This window comes from Alternaria arborescens (genome assembly GCF_004154835.1).
Source record: "Alternaria arborescens strain FERA 675 chromosome Unknown contig_4, whole genome shotgun sequence".
Taxonomy (NCBI): domain Eukaryota; kingdom Fungi; phylum Ascomycota; class Dothideomycetes; order Pleosporales; family Pleosporaceae; genus Alternaria; species Alternaria arborescens.
In genome coordinates this window covers 781185-806169 of record NW_021167859.1, presented here as the reverse complement: position 1 = coordinate 806169, position 24985 = coordinate 781185, and the positions used below count along the sequence as shown (strand labels likewise).

Below are 24985 nucleotides of genomic sequence, written 5' to 3'. Positions count from 1 at the left end.
TTCTTCCTTCTCGAAGACAATGCCTGTCTGCAGGCACCGGCTGTTCGCCTTCGCATACCATGCTTTCTCCAGACCATGTGGCTTGAAACAGACAAGAATAACATGTAATGATTTCACCGCAATGCGGATACCCCCGTACTAGGTGGTTAGGGATTCAGGAGTATCTGTCCCTGCCTCCGAGGGGCGATCCCAGGCGGTATATGCAGGAGCTGAACTTGAGGCCCGTACTGAGACTTCCCACCACTTTCATCCCAGGAATTCCGGTGTGATTGATTCTAGAATCTCTTGATTTCCATACCAATTCTGTTCTACTAGCTGGACAAAAGCCACCTGTGCATTTTCTATCCCTCTCGCTTGCAACAAGAGTTGTAAAATACGGTACGTGAATTTGACCATATCGTCGCTAATCCACAGTTCCGTGACGCACAACACATTCGATCTTGGTAAGTGGCTTCTCTGTTTCCCGTGGCTGCCTCTTTTGCTCGTGACGATGTCGTCGCGCGCGACTGATCCGAAGGGACCCTTTAACACGGCCCATGCCTTCACGTAGCATCGCTTTGGTCACTGACCACCATATCCATTTGCTCACGTATCGTCCGCTAGGAACCACACACTTCCCAAGATGTCGTCAACAATCAGTAATGTCGAGGAGAGCCTACAAGCTATCTGGGCTCATGTCCTCAACTTACCTCATGTTCCTCTGGATCAATCCTTCCTGTCGATAGGAGGAGATTCCATCTCTGCTATGCAGGTCGTCGGTCAATGTCGCAAAGAAGGCATGAGTCTTGGCGTTCAAGAGGTCTTGCGCAGCAAGTCCATCACACAGTTATCGGCCGCAGTCAAAGAGGTCGGGAACTCAGCCTACGACCATGAGGAATACTTTGACGAGGATTTCGATCTCTCACCCATCCAGTCACTCTTTTTCAAACGTCCGAATACAAACGGCCATTTCAACCAATCTTTTTATCTCCGAGTGGCACGTAAGACCGATGCCGGCGATTTCCAATCCGCAGTGCAACAACTCGTGACACGCCACTCCATGCTGCGAGCAAGGTTCACTCAATCGCCTGAACATGGATGGCAACAACGTCTCACAAGTAAGTCAGCCTGCATAACCATATATCCGTCAATATTCCAATCTCCACATCGTTGTATATTATCCTGCCAGGGGATGTAAATTGTTCGCCTGTTGCTGACTGTGACCCTAGACGATATCGAAGGCTCTTATCGCTTTCGTCATTTGGCTGTAACATCACAAGCTCAGATCGACACTCAGATTGCAGACTCGCAGCAATGCTTCGATCACGTGGCTGGCCCACTATTTGCTGCCGACTTCTTCGATTTTGGTGAAGAGCAGTATGCATTTCTGACCGGTCACCATTTGGTTGTCGATCTGGTCACGTGGAGGTTGCTGCTCGAAGAGCTTGAAGAGATCCTCAAAGGTGGACAACTACTTGCACCTGCCCTTCCTTTCCAGAAGTGGGCCGAGCTGCAACGTGACCACGCTGAGTCTCTCGAACTTGATGAAGTCCTCCCAGCTGTTGATGTTCCTCCCATGAACTTCACATACTGGGGCATTCAACATCAAGATAATACGTACGGCAATGCTAGCCATGCCAGTTTTGAGCTAGATAAGGATCTTAGTTCCGCTTTCCTGACTAACTGCCATACTGCCTACAAGACTGAGCCGGTCGAAGTCTTGCTCGCATCCTTAATACAGTCCTGGTCACATGTCTTCACCGACAGGCCTGTGCCAGCTATCTTCAATGAGGGACACGGTCGCGAACCGTGGGACTCAGACATTGATATCACCCGAACTGTCGGGTGGTTCACGGCGCGTACGTACACTCCGTCCGCGTTGTTCGGACTTTCTCCCTCGATGCGACCGCTCCGTGATGCTCGGTTGAGATTGCGCTAACAGCTACCCAGTGTCTCCAATTCTTGTGTCACCATCGAAGGATCCCACGGATACCGTCCGAAAGATCAAGGATTTCAAACGGCGAATTCCCGGTAATGGACGTCCATATTTTGCTAGGCGGTGTCTTACTGAGGAGGGCCGGGAGAATTTTGACACTCATTGGCCCATGGAGATCCTGTTCAACTATCTCGGCCAGTACCAGGTATGTTGCATGAAGGCTTGCCATCACTCATTCACTGACTTGTTCGAAAGCAACTCGAGAGGGCGGACGCCTTGCTTCAGCCGTCAGGTACCATGGCTGGTGAGACAGGCAAGGCTGGCGGCACGTCCGACTTTGGCCACGAAACCTGCAGATGGGGTCTCTTCGAGATCTCCGCCTTTGTTTTCAAAGGGCACCTCAAGGTTGCTTTTACATTCAATCGACATATGAAGCATCAGCCACTCATTCAACAATGGGTCTCAGAATGCCAGAACACCATATCCAACATGATCCGGGGCCTGACACTTCTCGATCCCAAGCCAACGTTGAGCGACTTCCCATTACTTTCATTGACAGATGAAAGCTTCACCACTATGGTTGACAGTCTCTCAGCCATGGGTATTCTGGACACCGACGTAGAGGATATCTATCCTTGTTCAAGAATGCAAGAAGGATTGCTCCTTTCGCAAAGCAAAGACGCCGGGTTTTATGCTGCGGCAACTCTCCATGAGGTCACCACCTTGAATAAACAAATCTCCCCAGAGGCAGTTGCTGGTGCTTGGCAACAGGTAATCGAACGGCATCCAGCATTGCGCACTGTCTTCATCGAGAACGTTGGTGCCAAGGGACTTTACAACCAGGTCGTCCTCAAGCACATCGACGCCAACATTGTGTATCTTGAGGCGTCAGACGAGACCGATGCTATCAGGATGATCGAAGAGCAACGCTCCGTTAGCTACAACCACGGCCGATGTCCGAATCACCGTTTCACCATCTGTACGACCACCGATCAGAGAACCTACTGTTCGCTGGACATAAGCCATGCCATCATGGATGGTCATTCTATGAGTCTCTTAGCCGAAGAACTCAGGAAGGCATGTGCAAGCGAAACCCTCCTCGATGGCACCCCATACAGCGCTTACATCGCATGGCTTGCGAAACAGCCTGAGGAATCCAGTCTTGAATTCTGGAAATCTTATCTTGGAGGCAGTGAAGTCTGCTCTTTCCCGACCCTTGATGACGGACTTGGTCAAACTGTAGCGAAGGAACTTATCACCATTCGCCTCGATCTCACCAGTATCAGCCTAGCCGACTTGCAGCATTTTTGCAACACCAACGGCATCACCCTGTCGAATGTCTTTCATACTGCATGGGCACTGACACTCAGCTGCTACATTGGAAGCAACGACGTCACGTTTGGCTATCTAACGTCCGCGCGTGATGCGGAAGAAGTACATGGAGTAGAAAGTATTGTTGGCCCGCTGATCAACACACTCGTCTGCCGCGTGAACCTCTCGGACGGATCTCGCTGTCTCCTCGATATCCTCCAAGACGTACAAAGAGACTACATGGAAGCCTTGCCACATCGCCACATAGCGCTGCCCGATGTTCAGCACGTGCTTGAGCTTTCTGGTGCCAGTCTCTTCAACACTGCGCTCTCATATCGTCGTCTTCCCCAGGAACAGGGCCGCCAGGAAGAAGATGTTCGTCTTCGGGAGGTTCGCCCGATCTACGACCCAACTGAGTAAGTTTGTTCTATCCAACAAGGCACTGCCACAAAAGTGTTTCGGGAACATCACTGACACGTCGCGTAGGTACCCAGTCAGCGTGAACATCGAGGTCGGAGATGAAGCTGCGGCTGTGGATCTCGACTACTGGACCGATCATCTCACCGCCGTACAAGCCAGGAACGTTGCCAACACCTTCGTGCGGGCTCTTGAGAACATCGTCTTCAACGCCAAACGTCGCATCTCGGCCTTGGATCATCTCAGCCCAAGGCATCTGCAACAATTACAGAAATGGAATGTCATGCCGCCAACTATCAACGAGTGTGTGCACGATATATTTGCGCGATGGGCTGAAGCTCAACCAGAAGCACCAGCAATATGCGCACACGACGGTGAATACACGTACGGTCAGCTGAGAGCCGTCACAGACCGCTTGTCACATCATTTGGTCCAACTCGGTGTCGGACCTGAGGTTTTCGTACCCACTTGTTTCGACAAGAGTGCTTTCGCAATCATTGCTATGCTCTCCGTTCTCAAAGCGGGTGGTGCCGCTGTGCCACTTGATGCAGCACACCCTGCCCCAGCGCTGCAGACCCGTCTCGAAGATGCTGCCGCGCAAGTGGTGCTCACCACTTCCGCGCGCGCAGAGAAGTTCGACGGACTTGTACCCAACATCATCGTAGTAGACGCTGCATTTTTGGAAAGCTTGCCGGCGATCGACGGCCCTGCTTGCCCCAGTGTTCGGCCGCACAACCCAGTCTTTGTTATCTTCACAAGTGGAAGCACAGGGAGACCAAAGGGTGTTGTGCTCGAGCACTCAGCCATAGCTACTAGTGCGGAAGCTCACGGCTCCAAATTCGGCATCAACCGAGACTCGCGCATGCTCCAATTTGCTTCGTACACGTTCGACAACTCTCTCGAAGAGATGTTCACTACTCTTCAGCGAGGTGGCTGTGTATGCGTTCCCTCCGAGGTTGATCGTGTCAATGATCTTCCCGGCGCGATCGCGAGGTTGAAGGCGAACAAGATGGATCTCACCCCAACTGTCGCGGCGCTCCTCACGCCGGCGCAGGTTCCTTCAATTAAGAGCCTCTGCCTTGGCGCGGAGCCTCTCACGAAAGCGCTGATCGAGCTCTGGAGTCAGCATGTCCACCTCGTCGGAATGTATGGACCCAGTGAGGCGTCTATCAACTCGGCCTTCAAGGATTTCAGCGACGGTCGGGGGGAGGCCACTAATATCGGCAAGGCAATCGGATGTATTGGATGGGTCGTTGATGCTGAAAACCGTGACCGCTTGATGCCCATTGGATGCAAGGGAGAATTGATTCTCGAAGGTCCTATCCTTAGCCGTGGATATCTCAACGACGCTGAGAAGACACAAGCCGCATTCATCATGGACCCTGAGTGGGCTCGTGTCATGGGTCCCACAGGACGTAGGTTTTACTGCACCGGTGACCTGGTTCAATACACCTCTGATGGTGACATGATCTACTTGGGCAGGAAGGACTCCCAGGTCAAAGTAAGTGTCTGACTAAATTCCTACTCAATCATCAAGGACTGACCCCGCATAGCTGCACGGACAACGCATTGAGCTGGGCGAGATTGAACATCACCTGAAGCTGAACCTACCTGCCGGCGCCAAATCGGCTGTCGAACTAGTCAAGTTCAACGACAGCAACAAGACCAAGGCACTCGTAGCTTTCATGTGCTTGTCGGAGGACGAACATTCAGCTGCAATCTGCGAGATGAGCGAGTCGGTACGAAAAGTTGCAAAGAAGGTCGAGATCGCACTTGCGAATGCACTTCCTGTCTACTACGTGCCCTCAATGTTCATGCCAGTCACTCGCATGCCTATGACGACGTCCGGCAAACTTGACCGCAAGGTGCTACGCTCTCTGGCGGCTGCTCTTCCTGAGTCGAACCTCACGCCTTTCCGCCTGGCAGGTAAGAGCGGACGCGCGCCTGCTGGAGACGCTGAAGTCATGTTGGCGCGTCTCTGGGCGTCGGTGTTGAAGATCGATGCAGGCGCAGTAGGTGCTGAAGATTCATTCTTCCGCCTTGGTGGTGACTCCATCAGCGCCATGAAGCTCGTCACAGCGGCAAGGAAAGATGGCGTCATGCTCAACGTTGCCAATGTCTTCGCTCAACCCAAGCTGCTGGATATGGCGGCCACTGCAATTATACTGTCATCCGATGACGCCGCGAAGTCTGAGGTGGACACTCTGCCCATGGAATTGCTTCCTGCGTCCTCCCGTCAGGCTATTGTAGCCTTGGCTGCATCTGAATGTGGTGTCTTTGCCGACTCTATCGAAGACATCTACCCATGCAGCAAGCTCCAGGAAGGTCTTGTCATGCTCACCAACAAGGACCCAGGAACCTATGTTGTGCAGCCTATCTACCGATTGCCACCTGATGTCGACATTCCGCGTTTCAAAGAGGCCTGGAAAGCTGTCATCGCTACCGAGGCAACTCTGCGCACTCGTATCGTATATTCCGAGGAGCATGGCTTCGTGCAAGTAGTCATCCGGGAAGACATCAAGTGGCAATCCCTCCCCGATATCCAAGATATCAACGAGACCACTAGGCAGCTTCCTGCCAAGAACGGCGCGCCTTTGACGACATTCACGCTCGTCGGTGAGAACACCGACTCCATGTTCTTTGTGTGGACTGCTCATCACGCCGTATACGACGGTTGGAGCTGGACGGCGTTGTTCCGAAAAGTCGAGGCCCACTATCGCAGTGAGGTGCAGAGCATTCCCACCACTGTTCCCTACTCGCGGTTCGTGAAATACATCTCCAGTCTGGATCAGAAGCAGTCCGATGATTTCTGGCTCTCGCAGCTCGACAATGTCACGGCTGCACAATTCCCTCAGCTACCATCCCCAGACCACCGTGTGGAAGCCAACGGTCAGTTGCTACACTCTGTGCAGCTCACACGTAATCCAGGCCTCGAGGTTACCGTTCCTTCCATGATCCGTGCTGCATGGGGTATTCTCCTTGCAACATATTCGGGTTCAGATGACGTGATCTGGGGCGAGACCAACAGTGGCCGTGAAGCTTCTGTTCCTGGCATTGAGTCTATCATCGGTCCTACCATCACAACCGCACCTGTCCGGTTACGACTCGACCGCACTTTGACAGTGCACGACTATCTCAAGGAGACACAAAAACAGTCTTCACTTTCGCTTCCGTATCAGTTCGCGGGCTTGCAACACATCAGCAAACTCAGCTCCGAGACTGCAATAGCGTGCGATTTCCAGAGCTTCTTGGGTATCGAATCGGGTGACGATTTTGATGCTGAGAGCCCGCTATGGAACATGGTGAGCGCCAACACCATTGGAACCGACTTCTTCAGCTATGCTTTTGTCTTCAACTGCAAGGTCAACTCGACTGGCGTACAGGTTGAAGCCCTCTTCGACGACCGTGTTGTCGAAAGATGGCTCGCTCAGCGCATGGTTCAACAATTCGATTTTATTCTCACCCAGTTGAACGGCGCTGATAACATTGTGCGAAGCCTGAATGACCTTGACATGGTCAACCCGGCGGACCGCAAGACAATCAGTTCCTGGAATAGCGAGCCAGTGCCAGTCATCCCTAGATGCATCCACAGTGTGATTGCGGAGGATCAAACTGCGCTTCGCCCTTCTTCACCCGCCATTGATGCCTGGGATACCGGTGTCATGTCTTACCGCGAGCTTGACGATCGATCATCTGCACTCGCACATCGGCTGATCCGCCTTGGTGTAAAGCCGAAACAATTTGTTCCTCTCTGCTTTGACAAGTCAGGGTGGACAATCGTAGCCATCCTTGCTGTACTCAAAGCAGGAGCGGCATTTGTTCCCTTGGACTTCGAAGCACCTGTACTGCGCCTTCGCGAGATAGTCTCCGACAATGATGCCGATCTTCTCCTTTGTGCCCCACAGTATCAGGAGCTCTGTCAGTCCATACCATGCAGCAATGTGGTTGTGGACCGGCAAGCTACTGAAGTTCTCCCTGATCGTCTACCCAGTCTCCCTTCTGTACACAGCGATTCTCCAGCTTACGCATTCTATACCTCTGGATCGACCGGTAAGCCCAAGGGCGCCGTGGTACTTCACACTCATTGGGTCACCAATTCTACGAGATTTGCTCCGGGGCTGAAGATCTCCCAGGCATCCAGGGTTCTGCAGTTCGCCTCTTATACATTCGATGCTTGCTTGATCGAGATATTCAGCACGCTCATGCAGGGTGGGACTGTATGCGTGCCTGACCAGGCTTCCCGCACAAACGATCTCGTTGGGGTTATCAACAAATTCAACGTCAACTGGGCAACTATTACCCCGTCAGTCGTTCGTATGATCTCACCGTCTGAGGTACCAAAACTCGAGACCCTGTTCCTTGTTGGAGAAGCCATGTCTCAGCAGGATCTGGCCACTTGGGCAGACAAAGTCAATCTCGGCAATGGATACGGGCCGACCGAATGCGCCGCCCTTGCGACTTCCAACATCATGATGCCTCACACGAAACCGAACAATCTTGGTAAAGCTGTTACGTCGCGAGGATGGGTTGTATCGAGAAACAACCATCACGCTCTTGCGCCGGTCGGTGCCATCGGCGAGCTTTTGCTCGAAGGCGGTGCTGTCGGAGCCGGCTATCTTAACAATCCGGAGAAGACAGCCGAGGTTTTTGTGAACCACGTGAAGTGGTCTACAGGCCTTGTGAGCGAACCCGTACGAATCTACAAGACCGGAGACCTGGTCAAGTACAACGAGGATGGAACTATGCTGTATCTTGGCCGCAAAGATCTACAAACCAAGGTTCGAGGCCAACGACTAGAGTTGTCGGAAGTTGAGCATAAACTGCTGGACGATCATATGGTGCAGAGCGCTCTGGCCTCGGTACCTACGACTGGACCCTGTGCCAAGCGATTGGTCGCCATCATTTCGCTCCAGAACATGGCGGCAACGACAACAGATTCCGACGACCGATTGCGAATCCTGCCGCAAGAAAGTGCTTCACTGAACATTGCAACCATTCGAGATGGTCTCTGCGAACGCCTGCCTGCCTACATGATACCATCTCTGTGGATTGCTGTCGAAAGGTTCCCATTGATGCCGTCCGGGAAGATGGATCGAAGGAGAGTACTTCAGTGGGTTGAAGACATGGACCAGCCGACATACCGGCAGATCTCCGCCATGGGAACGGATGATACTGAGGTCACAAATGGGAGTGCCATCGAGAAGAAACTACAGGCGATTTTCGCCAAGGTTCTGAACCTTTCTATCGCTGATGTTCGTCTGAACCAGTCGTTCTTGCATCTCGGTGGTGATTCGATTGCCGCTATGCAAGTCTCGTCGCAATGCCGAGCGCAAGGGTTCCCGATAAGTGTACAAGACATCATCCGCTCTAAATCCATCTCGGCTATGGCCTCTACGGTTGATCTCTCCCAGAGCTCACAAGTGGCGCCCGAAGCCAAGGAGTACGACTTGCCATTCGACATCTCGCCAATCCAGAAGGTCTTTTTCAATGCTGTGGGCGATGAACACAACCACTTCAATCAGACTGAGCTGTTCCGTCTTTCTAGGAATGTTGAAGTTGAAGAGCTTCGATCAGCACTGATGGTTCTCGTCAAAACTCATCCTATGCTCCGCGCGCGCTTCTCCAAGAACGAAGCAGGCGTTTGGAAACAGCGGATTGAGAAGGATGTTCCAAGCTCGTTCAGACTTCGTCACCACCACGTCCAAGCAGGAAATGATGCCACCTTGCGGCCCATCATCGACCACAGTCAGGCGACCCTGGATATCACTAAAGGCCCAACTTTTGCTGTTGAGCTATTTGATGTTGACGATACATTCTCTCAAGCTATAGCTCTTGTTGCTCATCATCTAGTCATCGACGTGGTGTCTTGGGGTATTCTCCTTGAGGATCTTCAGGGTTTACTCCAGGGTCTTCAACCAGCGACTCAAAGCATGCCTTATCATATGTGGTTGCAGCAGCAGTCACTTCAGGCCAAGCAAGAGAGTGCCAGGAGAGTGTTCCCAGTCGGCGATATCGCACCAGGAGATCTCGACTACTGGGGAATGGAAGGTCGACCCAACCTCAGTGGAGATGTAGTGGAAGAAGATCTACAGCTATCTACTCGTGACACTATGCTTCTCCTCGGTGCACAGGACGCTTTAGCTACCGAAACCCTCGATATCCTGATCGCCGGTCTCTTCGAATCTTTCCGCAAGGTCTTCTCCGATAGGCCCACTATCACGATACACAACGAGGGTCACGGTCGTGAAACCTTCAACAATCGTCAGGACCTGTCTCGGACCATCGGCTGGTTCTCCACTGTAACGCCTATCCATCTCCCTGTCCCCTTAGACGAGGCGACAGATATGATCAGTACAATTCGTTGGGTTCGAGACTTCAGAAATCGAACCCCGGACAAAGGACGTCCCTACTTCGCTTATCGAAATCTTACCGAGGAAGGACAGACACGCTTTGCCAGTCATTGGCCGGCAGAAGCCGTCTTTAACTACGTCGGAAGGCTTCAAGGCCAAGACACTAAAGACGGGCTGTTCACTGCGCTTGACGACGTGGATTCCCGCGAAGTCGGGATAGACGTGCCACGACTCGCGCTTTTCGATATCACGGCAGCAGTGTCTCAGGGTGCGATCAAGCTCTCATTCGGGTGGAATCGCAATATGCGACGACAGAGCGAGATCCGTGCATGGGTTGCCCAGTGCCGTCAGACACTTGTGGATGCTGTGGAAGAACTTCTACAGGTGCGACAGGAACAAAGCCTCAGCAACTTCAAGTACCTGCCTCTCCTCTATAACGGTACCTCTAGGCTCTCGGCAATTCTTCCAGCTGGTATCAAACTCGCCGACGTAGAGGATATATTCCCGGCGTCTCCGATGCAGCAAGGTCTACTTCACACACAGTCACGCAATCCCGAGCTCTACACTTACCACACTGTTTCGCAAGTGCAGTCTGCCGACGGAAACCTCATAGACCCTCGCCGTCTCGCCGAAGCGTGGCAAGTTGTGGTACACCGCCACCAAGCCTTGCGTGCCATCTTTGTCGACAGCCTTGCAAAGGATGGATCCAAGGATCAAATAGTAGTCAAAGAGAAAGCTGGACGGATCCAAATGCTCGCTGACTGCGACGATAGCCACGTCGCCAATCTCCTGCGAGATCAGTCTTCGATCGACTGCCGAGAAGCTGTACCGCCTCATCGTATGACCATCTGCAAAACAAAGACCGGCAAGGTATGGTTTAAGCTCGAGCTTAGCCACGTTATCAATGATGGTACCTCGGTATCCAATCTACTCGCTGATCTCGCGCGCGCATACGCACGGAAGTTGACCCGGGCTGATGCGGGACCTCTTTATTCTGACTACATCGGTTACCTGCTTTCCAGATCTGGTGATGCCGATCTTGCCTACTGGAAGACTCATCTCGCCGGCATCGAGCCCTGCTTCTTTCCCACCCTCAACGACGGTATACCAAGCTCCCCAGAATCTGCCTCTGTCGACATAGAGCTAGGCAGCACAAGTCGTGTCCAGGACTTCTGCAAGCACAACGGCGTCACCCTTTCGAATGTGCTCCAGCTTACTTGGGCTCTTACCCTGCATTACTACGTTGGCACCTTCGATGTGTCATTTGGCTTGATTGCTTCCGGTCGCGATATTCCCGTAAGCAACATTGATGAAGCGGTGGGCTGCTTTGTCAACATGGTTGTCTCGCGCCTATCCTTCTCTGATGAAACAACCATCGCTCAGCTACTGGAAGCTCTCCAAACAGGTTCCACAGAGGCTCTCTCACATCAAGGTTGCTCTCTTGCCGATATCCAGCATGCGCTGCAACTTCCATCATTGTTCAACACGGCTTTCACTTTCCAGAGACGCAGTCTATCGAGCGATCCGGAGGAGACCGCTCTCTTATATGAGGATATGGAAGCTGAAGATGCCGGTGAATACATCGTTACGGTCAATGCGGACGTCACCGACCAAAGTATCACGGTCGATTTCGGCTACTCAAAGGACAGGATCCTGCCATCTCAAGCGCAGAACATGGCAGAGACTTTCAAGAAGATCTTGGACAGCATCGTCGCTTGTAGTGCCAGTGAACTTACCGTCGGCAAACTGGACGTGTTCACAGAAAGCAGCCTTGGTCAAATCATGGAATGGAACCCCCAGCTTCCGCCGCCCATCCGCCGTTGCGTGCACGATGTCATTCATGATCAGGCGCTTACGAGGCCACGTACGACAAAGGCTGTGGAAGGCTGGGACGGATCGTTCACCTACCAAGATTTCGATAAGATCACCAACCAGCTAGCAGTCCATCTGCAGTCTATCGGTGTCACCACTGAGACTTTCGTTCCTATCCTTTTCGAGAAATCCTCATACGCCATTGTCAGTATGATTGCAATCATGAAGGCAGGCGGTGCATACGTACCGCTGGATCCTAAGCATCCACAAACCCGGCTTCGCGAACTCATCGAGGATGTCGGTGCCTCAGTAGTGCTCTGCTCGCGCGGCTACCACACCAAAGCAAGTGAGGTCGCCAAGACAGCCGTGATCGTTGATCAGCGATCAACCAGAAAGCTGGGAGTACCAACATCTAGTAAGCCACGCTCTACAGCAACTCCCGATAATGCAGCGTACTGCCTGTTCACGTCGGGTACTACCGGCAAGCCGAAGGGGACCATCATACCCCATCAAGCATTTTGCACGAGTGCAGCGGCATTCACTCGTCGTATGAACATCAATGCAACCTCACGCACCTTTCAATTCGCTTCGTACACGTTCGATGCCAGTTGCATTGAAATTCTTTCCGCACTGACTGTAGGCGCTACCGTGTGTGTGCCAACGGAAGACGATCGTATGAACAACGCTGCCGGGGCCATCCGTAAGCTGAGGGTTAACTGGTCGTTGTTAACTCCCTCTGTTCTTGGAACTATCGAACCGGAGCGCGTCCCAGGCCTGAAGACGCTGGTTTCTGGAGGTGAAGCGCTTCCCGGCCCCATTCTCAAGAAGTGGGGCAGCAGCACATGTTTCATCAACGGTATGCATAAAACGCCCTTGTCTTTTGTGAAGATACATATTGACCATCCATAGCGTACGGACCCACAGAGTGCTCAGTAGTAGCTGCTACCGCTTACAAGTCCACACTGGATCACAAGCTCATTGTATCCGAGCCTGGTACTATCGGTACCGGAAGCGGATGTCGACTTTGGATCGTGCATCCACGAAATCACGATAAGCTCATGCCTGTTGGCAGTGTAGGCGAGCTTGTCATTGAAGGGCCCACCGTTGCTCGTGGATACTTGAATGACGAAGTCAAGACTGCGAAGGCTTTCATCAACGACCCAGCCTGGGCTAAGACCATCTCCTCCAGCAACAATTCTTTCGAGACTGCTCGCATGTACAAGACTGGTGATCTTGTCCGCTACAACACCGATGGTTCGGTCAACTACATCGGACGCAAAGACACCCAGATCAAACTCAACGGTCAACGTATCGAGCTAGGTGAAATCGAGTTCCATGTAGGGAAGAACTTTCCCGAGCGTGTACAGTCTGCAGTGGAGCTTGTCGCCCCTTCGAGCACCAGCTCTGCGAAGGCCTTGGCTGTGTTCTTTGCCATCGTCCAAGATCAACCCGTCGATGGAGAGCAAACCGTACAACCTGTTTCGACCGACTTACCAGCTGCAGACGATTTACTTCTTCCGCTCAGCGACGACCTTCGCGATATGTGCAAGAACACTGAGAATGGCCTGGCTGGCTCACTACCGTCGTACATGATACCCGCCATCTTCATTCCTGTTACGAAGTTGCCTTGGACTTCGGCAGGCAAGCTGGACCGCAATCGTCTACGCAGCTTAGTACAGAACCTCAACCGCGAGACATTGGCCATGTATCGACTCACGAGCATCGCGAACAAGAAGAAGCCCACCACAGAAGCGGAGAAGAAGATCCACAAGGCGGTCTGTTCGGTACTGAGTCTGCCATCTTCGGCAGTAGGTATCGACGACAGCTTCGTTCGTCTCGGCGGTGACTCTATCTCTTCTATGCGTCTTGTTGCAATGGCCCACACTGAACAACTGGAGCTATCCTTCATCGATATTTTCAAGAATCCGAAGCTCTCTGATCTAGCCAAGATCGGATCTCGTGCTGGCAAGTCTAGCCAAGCCGAGAAGGTCATACAGCCTTTCGGTCTACTGCCGACTTCCCTTACAAGATCAGAGGTAACGAGTGAAGCTGTACAACAATGCCGAGTATCCAAGGACAACCTGCAGGATGCCTATCCCACGAGTTCACTCCAAGATGCACTACTGACCCTCTCCATCAAGCAGGCAGGTGCATATGTCGCGCAGCACGTCTTGGCACTTCCAAAATCCCTGGACATGACGAAGTTCAAGGCAGCCTGGCAGTCAGCCATTCAAGAGATCGACATTCTTCGCACCAGAATCATACAAATGCCATCTGGTACATTTGTGCAAGCTGTTTTGAAGAAAGACCCAATTGATTGGAGAGAAGCAAAATCTCTCAAGGACGCCGAGGGCGATGCCACGAAGATTCCTTCGCATCTTGGCGGACATCTTGCAGCGTATACCTTGGTCACTACGCGATACGGAGAACGTTACTTTGTATGGACACTGCATCATGCTTTGTATGACGGTTGGAGCATATATCTGATGCTCCAGCGCGTGCAGCAGATCTACTCCAAGGGGGCGTCGGCCATGCCACAGACACCATACGCCAGATTCGTGGAATACCTCTGCAACAACAGCGTCACTGACTCGAATCTCTACTGGAAGGAGAGCCTGACAGGGCTCAACGCGTATCAATTCCCTCAACCATCTCATGCCAATACGAATGTACCGCCAAATGGGCAGTTGTTTCAGCATTCTATGAAGATCGCACATCGCAAGAATGCGGATGTCACACCAGCAAACGCCATTCGAGCTGCCTGGGCTTTACTGGTTGCCGCGTATACTGGAAGCGATGACGTGGTATTCGGAGAGACCCTCGCTGGCCGAGACGTTGCCGTGGCAGGTATAACAGACGTATGTGGCCCAACTCTGACGACGGTTCCTTCTAGAGTGAAGATCGATCGTGGAGCCACCGTTAGCGATTTGCTCAGCACGATAGCGGCAAACGTCACCGACCGGATACCTCATCAGCACCATGGTCTTTCCGCTATCAAGGCACTCGGTGATGATATGGTAGCTGCTTGTGAGTTCCAGAATCTTCTTGTCATCCAGACGGAGAATGAGGAGCTTGCCGACTCAATGTGGAGCGTTCACGACAACGAAGAACAAGGCAACTTCTTCACATATCCCCTGGTGATTGAGTGTAAGATGGGTTCATCAAAGACCGAAGTGTTGGCTCATTTCGACGCGAACGTCATCTCTCTTTGGCATGTTCAACGCATCGTCTACCAGTTCGAGGCAGTGTTGGTACAGCTCCAATCTGTTACTCACATTCGACATGTAAACGTCCTCAGCGACCAAGACAAGCAGCTTGTGCGCAGATGGAATGCGTATGAGCCTGAACTGATCGATGACACGATACCATCGCTCTTTTTCAAGAAGGTTGCATCTCAACCCACTGCCACAGCCGTGACCGCATTTGACGGTGACCTTTCATACAGCGAGCTCAGTACCTTGGCATCACAAATGGCACAGGAGTTGGTGAAACTTGGTGCTGGTCCCGAATGCCTGATCCCCATCTGCCTAGACAAGTCTCGATGGGCCATCGTCGCGATCATGGCCATCCTCGTCTCTGGTGCCGGTTATGTTCCGCTGTCTCCGGCAGATCCGGCTTCGCGACATCTGCATATCGTCGAGTCTTGCAAGTCTTCAATTGTTATTTGCTCGCCAACTTACGCGCACCGTTTCGTTGAAATGGTCGATCATGTGTTCAGCGTCAGCGAATCCGCAATCCGACAATTGCCTACCTGTTCAATGTCTTTGTCGCACCGTGCCAAGAGCAACAACATCTGCTACGTCATCTTCACATCCGGCAGCACCGGATTGCCAAAGGGTGTGGTGATCGAGCACAAGAGTATCGCTTCTAGCTCAGCCGCCATATGCGAAGGACTCCATGTTACGCCTACTTCTCGGGTCTTCCAGTTCTGTTCCTTCTTATTCGACGTTTCTGTCGGCGAAACCCTTGCTGTTCTTATACGCGGCGCAACGATCTGCGTACCATCCGACGAAATGCGCACCACAAATCTTGCGGCGGCAGTCACGGATCTAAACGCGAACTGGGCCTTCTTGACCCCATCAGTAGCTAGCACCTTGGACGGTCCGAATGCTGTACCCACACTGGAAACTTTGGTAGCCGGTGGCGAGGCGATGAGTTCTGATGTTGTCGACAAATGGGCAACCGGTGTCAAACTCCAGAACGGCTACGGTCCCACTGAGGGCACCGTCTTTGCTATCGCAAACGACCACGTCTCAGCGCAACGAGATCCCGCAAACATCGGGCACGCCCTAAAGAGTGGTCGGGCTTGGCTCACCAACTCTGATAACCCTCACGAGCTAGCACCTATCGGGGCCACCGCCGAACTGTGTCTAGAGGGGCCGTTGCTTGCTCGAGGTTATCTAAATGACCCTGATCGTACTGCAGAGGCATTCATAGAAGCCCCAGCATTCTTGAAGGACTTTTCTTCAAGTAGTGGATCCCGAATATACCGTACCGGAGATCTTGTTCAGTACACTGCCGATGGTTCTATTGAATACATTGGGAGAAGGGACAACCAAATCAAGCTCGCTGGTCAACGCATCGAGCTTGACGAGATTGAAGCAAACGTGCATGCGGACGACAACGTCCACCAAGTGGTAGTGCAGCTACCCAAGATCGGACCTTGCACCAAGAAACTCACGGTCGTCGTTAGCTTTCCTGGAACTGCCGCTTCGAACGCCGGCTCGGACTGGCGTATGGTCCTTTCAGACACGGAGACGCTCTCGCGAATAAATCGTTCAAGAGAAAGGTTGGCTGATATGGTACCGTCGTACATGGTACCATCCATTTGGATTGCCGTACCTCGTATTCCAGCTTTGGCTTCCACCAAGTTGGACAAGAAACAAGTTGGTTTGTGGTTGGAGGGAATGGATGAGGCTACCTACCAGCGAATCATGGGAGCTGAACTTGTTGAGGAAGTGGAAGGACCTGGTGCTGCCGCACTTACGGTTCTTCGAGGCATATGGGCGAAGGTATTGGACTGCCCTGTCGAAGATGTCAAGCCGTCCAAATCCTGGCTATGTGAGTATCCTGAAAATCAGTCACCTTGTACCTTACTAACACTCATCAGCACACGGAGGTGACTCAATTTCTGCAATGAAGCTTCTTGCAAAGTGCAGGAGTGAAGGCATCAACCTCACCTTGAACCAAGTCCTACGCGCCAAAACCCTCTCTCACCTAGCGGCTGATGTCAAATCCGTGGTCGTCTTGGACCATGAGAAAGAGCAGACCGATCGACCATTCCCACTCTCTCCCATCCAGCGGTTCTATTTCGAGACCGGCAGAACTGAGAGCAGTACACACTTCAACCAGTCATCGACGCTGCGCATCTCGCAATACGTAGAGCCGGCTGTGATACAACGCGCTTTTGATTCAATCGTCGGATGCCATTCAATGCTACGTGCACGGTTTTCCAAGAATGATGATGGGCAATGGCAGCAGCTCGTGATGTCGAAGGTTCCTGGATCATACGCTTTCACAGCACACGACGTTCCAAGCGCTTCTGCTGCTGGGGCTATCATTTCGGATACGCAAAAGAGCCTGGACATCTACACCGGGCCAGTCTTTGCAGTAGACCTTTTCAATCTGAAGGGCCATCAGATGCTCTTCATGGCCGCTCACCACCTCGTTATAGATGTTGTGAGCTGGGGGATCCTGCTCGGCGACTTGGAAGACCTCCTTGCGTCGGGCCCAGTCAAACCACTTCCAAGGGGTCTCCCCTTCCAAACTTGGTGCGAGATGCAGACCTTAAACGCTTCGGAAACATCACAGCAACTAGCTGTGCAAAGCCAACCGCTCGTCGTCGAACCCGCGAACTTTGCCTTTTGGGGTATGGACGTACGGCCCAACCTTTACGGTGACTCCGAAAGGGACGAGTTTGTCATCAATAAGAAACTCTCTGCCATGGCTTTCGACAATCACCATGTTTACAGGACGGACCTTGTCGACATCCTCCTGGCAGCCATTGTACACTCGTTCTCTCGTGTGTTCATCAACCGCAAGGCACCTACCTTGTTCAATGAATCACATGGCCGAGAAGTATGGGATGCGAGCAACCTTGATCTGTCACGGACCGTCGGATGGTTCACAACAATCTATCCAATCACTGTTCCTATTGGTGATGACGAGGACGAGGTCATACACACGCTCCGACAAGTCAAAGATACCCGTCGCAAGGTTGCAAGCAACGGACGACCTTACTTTGCACACCGCTATCTCACAGATGATGGAAAGCAACGCTTTGCGAACCACGCGCCAATGGAAATCTTGTTCAACTACCTTGGCCGGCAGGAACAGTCTGGACAAAGCGATTCGCTTTTGAGGCCTGCGCAGGTAGAAGGCGACGATGATGAGGAAACATCCGACGTTGGTGTCAAAACCAGTCGTATGGCACTCTTTGAAATCTCCGCTTCCGTCTCTGAAGGTCAAATTCAGCTCAGCTTCATGTACAATCGCCACTCGAAGAACCAAAAAGGTATTCGCCGGTGGATTGCTGAGTGCCAACGCACGTTGGAGGAGATTGCTACTGAGCTGGCCAAGACGAATGGGCCACAACCCACTATGGCCGACTTCCCGCTGCTACCACTAGAGTCTTACAGCCGCCTTGATCGGGTCTTGAAGACTCTGCCACACGCTGGTGTTCCGTCTTTTGATCAAGTAGAAGACATGTACCCTTGTTCCCCCATACAGGACGGTATGATCTTGAGTCAGATCAAGTCTCCAGAATCATACTGGTCATCAACAACATTCGAAGTCAGGTCTAAGCGAGGGCCGGTCAATGCAAGCAAGGTTGTGGATGGATGGAAGCAAGTCGTGGCCCGTCACCCAGCTTTGCGCACCATCTTCATTGACAGTGCCTGCAAGGGAGGCGTCTTCGATCAGATTGTTGTGAAGAGTCCCGATTCCGGCATTGTTACCTACAAGTGTGCCGATGCCGAACTGACGGCTCTACTTGAGTCAATCAAGCATAGCTCTCTCAACGGAAAGAAGAAGCCCGTTCTTCCGCACCAAGCCGCGGTCATTCAGACCTCCTCGGGAAAGATCTTTGTCAAGGTCATCGTCAATCACGCCGTCATCGATGGAGGCTCTCTGGGCGTCATTGGCCAGGATCTTCAGGAAGCTTATGAAGGGCGTCTATCTGAGGACGGCCCTCTATATAGCGATTACATCAAGTACCTGCGTGCACTTCCAGCGGACGATGCGGTAGCATACTGGAAGGCCAAGCTTCGCGGAGTCAGCCCGTGCTACTTCCCGACCACACCCCGGGACCCAAGCAAACCAAGACAGCTCCGATCCCTGGACATGCGTTTCACCCGCTTTGACGAGCTTCATGAGCTTGCAGAGAGCAGCAACGTTACTATTGCCAATATCCTTCTTGCAGCTTGGGCTCTAGTTCTCCGATCCTACACCAACTCCTCCGACGTGTGCTACGGCTATCTTACCTCGGGAAGGAACGTACCGATCGACAAAATCGAGAGCGCGGTCGGCGCTTTCATCAACATGTTGGTTTCTCGTATCGAGTTGAAACCGGCTATTTCGCTCCTCGAGATTGTTGAAAAGGTGCAGTCTGATTTTGTCGACTCCATGCCTCATCAGCATTGCTCGCTTGCCCAATTCCAGCATGATCTCGGACTATCAGGGAAGTCGCTCTTCAACACTGCTGTTTCGATTCAAAGACGTTCGAGTGCCGAAGAACCCACATCAGACGACTCTGGTATTGAGTTTGAGCAGCTTGATGGCCATGATCCTAGCGAGTTTGCTATCACGGTCAACATCGATGCCACTCGCGACGATGAAGGGGTGCGCTTCACTTACTGGAGTGATGCTGTAACCGATGGTGAAGCCAAGAACGTTTCTGCTCTCATGGGAAAGATTCTAGTGCAAGCCTTGAACAACGCAAAGCAAACTGTTGCAGAGCTGGATGTTATCGTCAAGGGTAAACCTGCGCAACCTGCGCCCTCACGTCTCAACTTACCCAAGCCCCGTCCTTCGATTCTCAGGTCTAGCTCGAGCATATCCAGTGGGTCAACCTCACCACCTCGCACACCAAGAATCACATCCCCCGATCTCGCTCCGGCGCCGCCACTTCCAGCTGAAACACCTGATTGGAGCAGTCTCATCAGGTCCATTGTCAGCGAGATGGTCCCTCAAATTGTCGAGCAGATCGTAGCGCAGAACAAGCTACCTAACGAACCCACATCTGCCACAATCGATCAGATGACCACCCAAATGACGGGCATGCTTACAAGAAGGACTTCCATGTCTCAACGTGGACGACCAAGTATCGATGACGCAGGTTCCACAAGAGCAGCGTCCATACGTTCACGACGCGCGATGAGCATCGCCAGTAATGCAGAGAATAGGATCCAGACGGCTGCTGATATGGTCGCCACTTTGGGTGTTCTGGCTACCGAGGCTTCTACCAAAGTTGCACCAGACTTCGTGGAAAAGAAGCTTCTGACTTTGTGGAGCGAGTTGCTGGAAATGGTAGAGGAAACCATCGAGCAGGATGACAGCTTTTTCCAACTCGGAGGCGACAGTATCATCGCTATGCGCCTAGTTGGAGCCGCGAGAGAGGAGGGCCTGTCGATGACCGTGGCCGATGTCTTCAAAAACCCGACATTCGCCGACATGGCTCGGGTCGTGCGTGTTGCTGGCGAAGTCATTGACGAGGTCATGTCTCGGGCCGGCGGCGGATCAGTGGCAGGTAGGAGTGTTGGAGGTCAGTCGAGGTCTCGCCTTCACGACAGAGCCCCATCAATCTGGAGTGAGTTCCAGGATATCATGTCGGATCCCAATGCCGACACTAAGAGCATGGCTCCTAGCGAGATCCCTGCCGAATCAGAGATGAACAACCGTGATTCAACAATGTTCAAGAGATGGCAAGGGCTTACGACGAACCCAACGAGGCCGACCGCCGACCGCAAAGTGAGCCAGAAGTCGCTAGCCACGCATACAATTCAAGAAGGAGTTGAGAGCTCTGCGAACAGATCCGTGTCGATGCTTGGCGATCCTAACGTTGATAGCGTTATTTCGAAGGTGCAAGTATTCAAGGGAGGCATCTCTGATGTGTTCCCTGTCACCGACTTCCAATCTCTTGCTATTACCGGCACCCTCATGGAGTCCAAGTGGATGCTCAACTACTTTTACCTTGATGGCAATGGACCACTTGATCTTCGCAAGTTGAAGCAAGCTGCCTACCGCATGGTACAAGCCTTTGATATCCTCCGCACTGTGTTCGTCCCGTACGGTGACCGCTTTCTCCAAGTGGTATTGCGTAAACTTCAACCCGAGTTCATCTACCACCAAACAGACGACGACATCGAAACCTTTACCACAGACCTGCGACAGAAGGACCGTGAGAATGGACCAAGGCTCGGCGAAGCGTTCATCCAGTTCGTCGTTGCAAAGCAAAAGCAAACGGGACGACACCGTATCTTTATGCGACTGTCTCACGCCCAGTACGACGGAGTTTGCATGTCAAAGATTCTGGGCGCGCTCCAAGATGGGTACAACGGCCTTCCTGTCTCGTCTGCTCCAAGCTTCGGTAATTTTGTACGGGAAACTACAAAGGCCGTATCTGGTGCCCACGACCACTGGAAAGAAGTGCTTCGTGGTTCCAACATGACCGAAATCGTGAACCGATTCGGTCCCAACTACCAGCGCTCAGCTGGCCAAACAATCACATTGGAGAAGAGAGTCAATGCGCCAAAGCTGAAAGGTGTCAACATCACCAGCGCGACTGTAGCCAAGGCTGCTTGGGCTTCGACTCTCTCGCGCCTTGTAAGCAAGGCTGACATCGTTTTTGGTCATGTCATATCGGGTCGCAACGGCGGCGTTGCCAACGTCGAGAACATTGTCGGGCCCTGTTTGAACATGGTACCTGTTCGCATTGTATACCGTCCTGAATGGACTGTGATGGATCTTCTCAGGTTCATCCAAGATCAGCAAATCGCAAACATGCCGTTTGAGTCTCTCGGCTTCCGCGAGATCACACGACACTGCACAGAGTGGCCCGATTGGACAAACTTTTCGAGCGTCCTGCAACACGACCAGAACATCCAGGATGATCGACCAACTATGCAGCTAGGCGGTATCGAGTACACGATCGGCGCCGTGGGCTCACAAGAAGACTTTGCAGACTTCTCCATCCATACAACATCTCGTGGTAACCAAATGGATGTCACTTTGACGTACGCTCCGAACAGCACCATTACTGCAGAGTTTGCACAACACGCATTCGATATGCTGTGCGCCAATGTTGCCGCCTTCTCGGAGGATCCGCATAGCCTGCTCCCATCCCCCTCAGAACTCAGCTCCCATAGCTCGACTACCGTCAACTCGGAAAAGATGCGCAAGAAGTCCACAGAGAAGCAGCCTGTCTCTTTGCCAACCGACACAGGCCTCTCGCATCACGAGATTACTACCCTCGCCTCAACTCTGCGATCAGCCTGGGAGCAGATTCTGCATGATGAGCATGGCTCCCCGATACCCATAGAGCTTGGCTCCGACTTCTTCCAGCTGGGTGGCGACATCATGGGTTTGGCACAAGTTGCGTCCATTCTCGACCAAGACGGGCTCAAGGTCAGGGTCGAAGATTTGCTCGACAAGTCCGTGTTCGTCGATCAAGTGAGCATACTCGCTGTGGAGCGCAAGAAGCAGATGGAGAAAGAGATGCAGAATCCTTGGGGGGATAAGGCCAAGGCGAGAATTGGAGTTGAGGAGAAGACAAAAGACAAAGAGAGGAGGGCTAGCGGTTTTGGATCACTCGCTAAGAGGATTGGATTCAAGAGGGCGAAGAGCTCTCAAGCTTTGTAATCGACGCAACACGGTAGTGGTTCAGATTGGTTTGGTTGTTATAGGCTTTTCGTGTATAGCTTGTCATCTGCGCTCACTTGTTTTTATTATCTCCTTTGTATGTTTTCAGTATTTTTGAACATCCTGGGCGTTCGGCGTCAGCGTTCGAATTTGTAGTGCACTCACATTATGAAATAAATTTGCTTACACTATATATGTCAATGCAGCATCCGGTCTTTATGTCAACCTTCTTGTGCATGCAAAAATATTCTACTGCCTCTCTCGCCCTCCGACATCGCTTAGCGAACGTTTCCTCTTCTTCCCACTTATTGGTACTATAGTATCCTTCCGCAACCACCCATTCCTTCTATCTACGCTTACAAAGAGCCTCCAAACCTCATAGTAGTAGTCTTTCTTCATCATGCTCTGGATTTCTACCTTCGTGCAACTCGTATTGATCTCGTCATCCGTGTAGTGGCGATATGCGCGATTACCACTACCACATACAGAACAATCAAAGACATCGGCTAGCCATGTAAAGGCTTCAACACCGCATGTGTTACATACCGCATAGTTGATGGTTATGTCAGGATAAATGTTATAAAATGACATTAAGGCTTGGTTTCGATATGCGAGTTGCAGGTCAAGTTCGTGTTGTGGTTGCTGAGAAGAACTGCACGAAGAATGGGACTGCGCGGAGGCTGCGCCTGTCAGAATTATGTGTGCGATCAGGGAAGGTCGGCATCGATGGACGATGTCAAAAATTTCATTAATAACATTACTATACATTTCTTTCAATAGGCTTCATCATACTTTGACAGGTACAGCTTCCTATACTTCCCCGTCACCGTCTTCTTGGTCCGGGCCCGGCTTGTGACCGTGACCTTCAATATCTTCCATGTCTTCATCCATACCCGGCCATAACACCTTCCTCTGCAGTACGCCTTTGACATTAAGCACCGCCACCCAGATCCATAGCATGACCAAGATGACAGTTGCTGCACTACACACTCCCTTGATCCCTGGGCTGTTCAGCGCGTTGGCGATATAAATAAGCGCGATCGTCATCCCGGCATTCGGGAAAATGAAGCCCCAATGATTCAGCGTGAAGTGCGACTCCTTGGCGCTGATGACAATGCTGATGGTAGCGATGGCGCTGAACCAGAAGGAGATCAGCCACAGGAAGACGCCCAGGATGAACCCGAAAGCTTTGAAAGCATCGCCAACAGGGAAGGAAGTAATTCCCAACAGATTCTCAGGGACATGTTTTGGTGCCTGCAAGCCAAGCGCGATGCAAGCATTGGCGGTATATGCAGCTGGGCCAACAGCAACGTACATGCCTGGGCGTTTGGGTATTTCAGGTAAGTTGCTGTTGACCAGACGTGTGAAGTAGAGCGAAAGCATCAGGAATGCGATGGTCCAGCCTAGGCCCTGGAAAGTGACGCTGCCAATAAAGATGTTGAAACCAGGGCCAGGTGGCTGACTCTTCAGTAATGTGCTGCCTAAGACTCCCAAGACAAGGAATGGGTATACCGGCAGAATCCAAGCGGGCATCGCATCCTTAACGGGAAGCTCACGTCGGTCGAATATGACATGGTACTGGAAGACAGCGACCAGGATGACGATTGCTGCGTACAGCCAGAACAGTATCTCCAATGTCTTGACAAGCCATGGTCCACTGGATGGTACGCCGTAAAGTTCGATACAATAGATGATGAGTGCAATAGAGACAAAGAAGGCTCCGAAGAAGAAGCTTTCGTGAGGATGATGCAGACTGAGCTTGAGAGAACCGCGGTTGTGAATGAAGCGGTATGTGATGCAGGCGCTGAACGCGAGGAACAGGACGATATCCAATATGAAGAAAATCTTTCCAATGGTCTTCAGTCCGTGGAAGCTGTATGGTTGTTGGCCAAGAAGTGTCGCAATGGCGCCGGTTGACATGGTGCATTCAAACCATGACCAGGTGAAATGGTCTAAGCGCTTCTTCCACGGCAGATATGTGGGGTTGTAGTCTTCTCTCTCTGCGGGCCGTGGGCGCCGTTTGATGGGTCTGGCGCGGGAAGTCATGTTTTCGGTGGAGGAGGATCCAGATACCGACGAGTGCGTTGACCCGGGATGTGAAGATGATGGGCGCGATGGGGACATGGTGATTTACCTGTGGGGGATGTTGATGACAGCGAAGCAGATGTCATATTGCTTGACGTCAATTTGGCATGCGCTCGTCGAAAGCCAAGTGGATACAAGCGGCATAGTCAAGGTGCCATGCCTTTCCAAGGTTATGGGAGCACGCTAGCGGCTGCATGAAGTTTAGCGCTTGCCAATCTCAGTGCAGACCGATCGAAAC

At 52.1% G+C, this 24985-nt stretch overlaps 2 protein-coding genes across 2 annotated transcripts; one reads left to right on the top strand and one right to left on the bottom strand.

The window, feature by feature from the left end:
- Nucleotides 1–622: 622 nt before the first annotated feature.
- AA0111_g2371 (Nonribosomal peptide synthetase dtxS1) lies at nucleotides 623–22662 on the top strand (the record flags this gene model as incomplete). Its single annotated transcript, XM_028648135.1, has 8 exons — nucleotides 623–1097; nucleotides 1209–1838; nucleotides 1930–2120; nucleotides 2171–3642; nucleotides 3713–5144; nucleotides 5197–12661; nucleotides 12715–16866; nucleotides 16916–22662. 8 exons carry the CDS (start codon nucleotides 623–625, stop codon nucleotides 22660–22662), a joined length of 21564 nt encoding a protein of 7187 aa, XP_028510084.1.
- Nucleotides 22663–23472: 810 nt separating this feature from the next.
- Nucleotides 23473–24786, bottom strand: AA0111_g2370 (hypothetical protein; the record flags this gene model as incomplete). Its single annotated transcript, XM_028648134.1, has 1 exon — nucleotides 23473–24786. The coding sequence occupies one exon, from the start codon at nucleotides 24784–24786 to the stop codon at nucleotides 23473–23475; it is 1314 nt and encodes a 437-aa protein (XP_028510083.1).
- Between the last annotated feature and the right edge of the window lie 199 nt (nucleotides 24787–24985).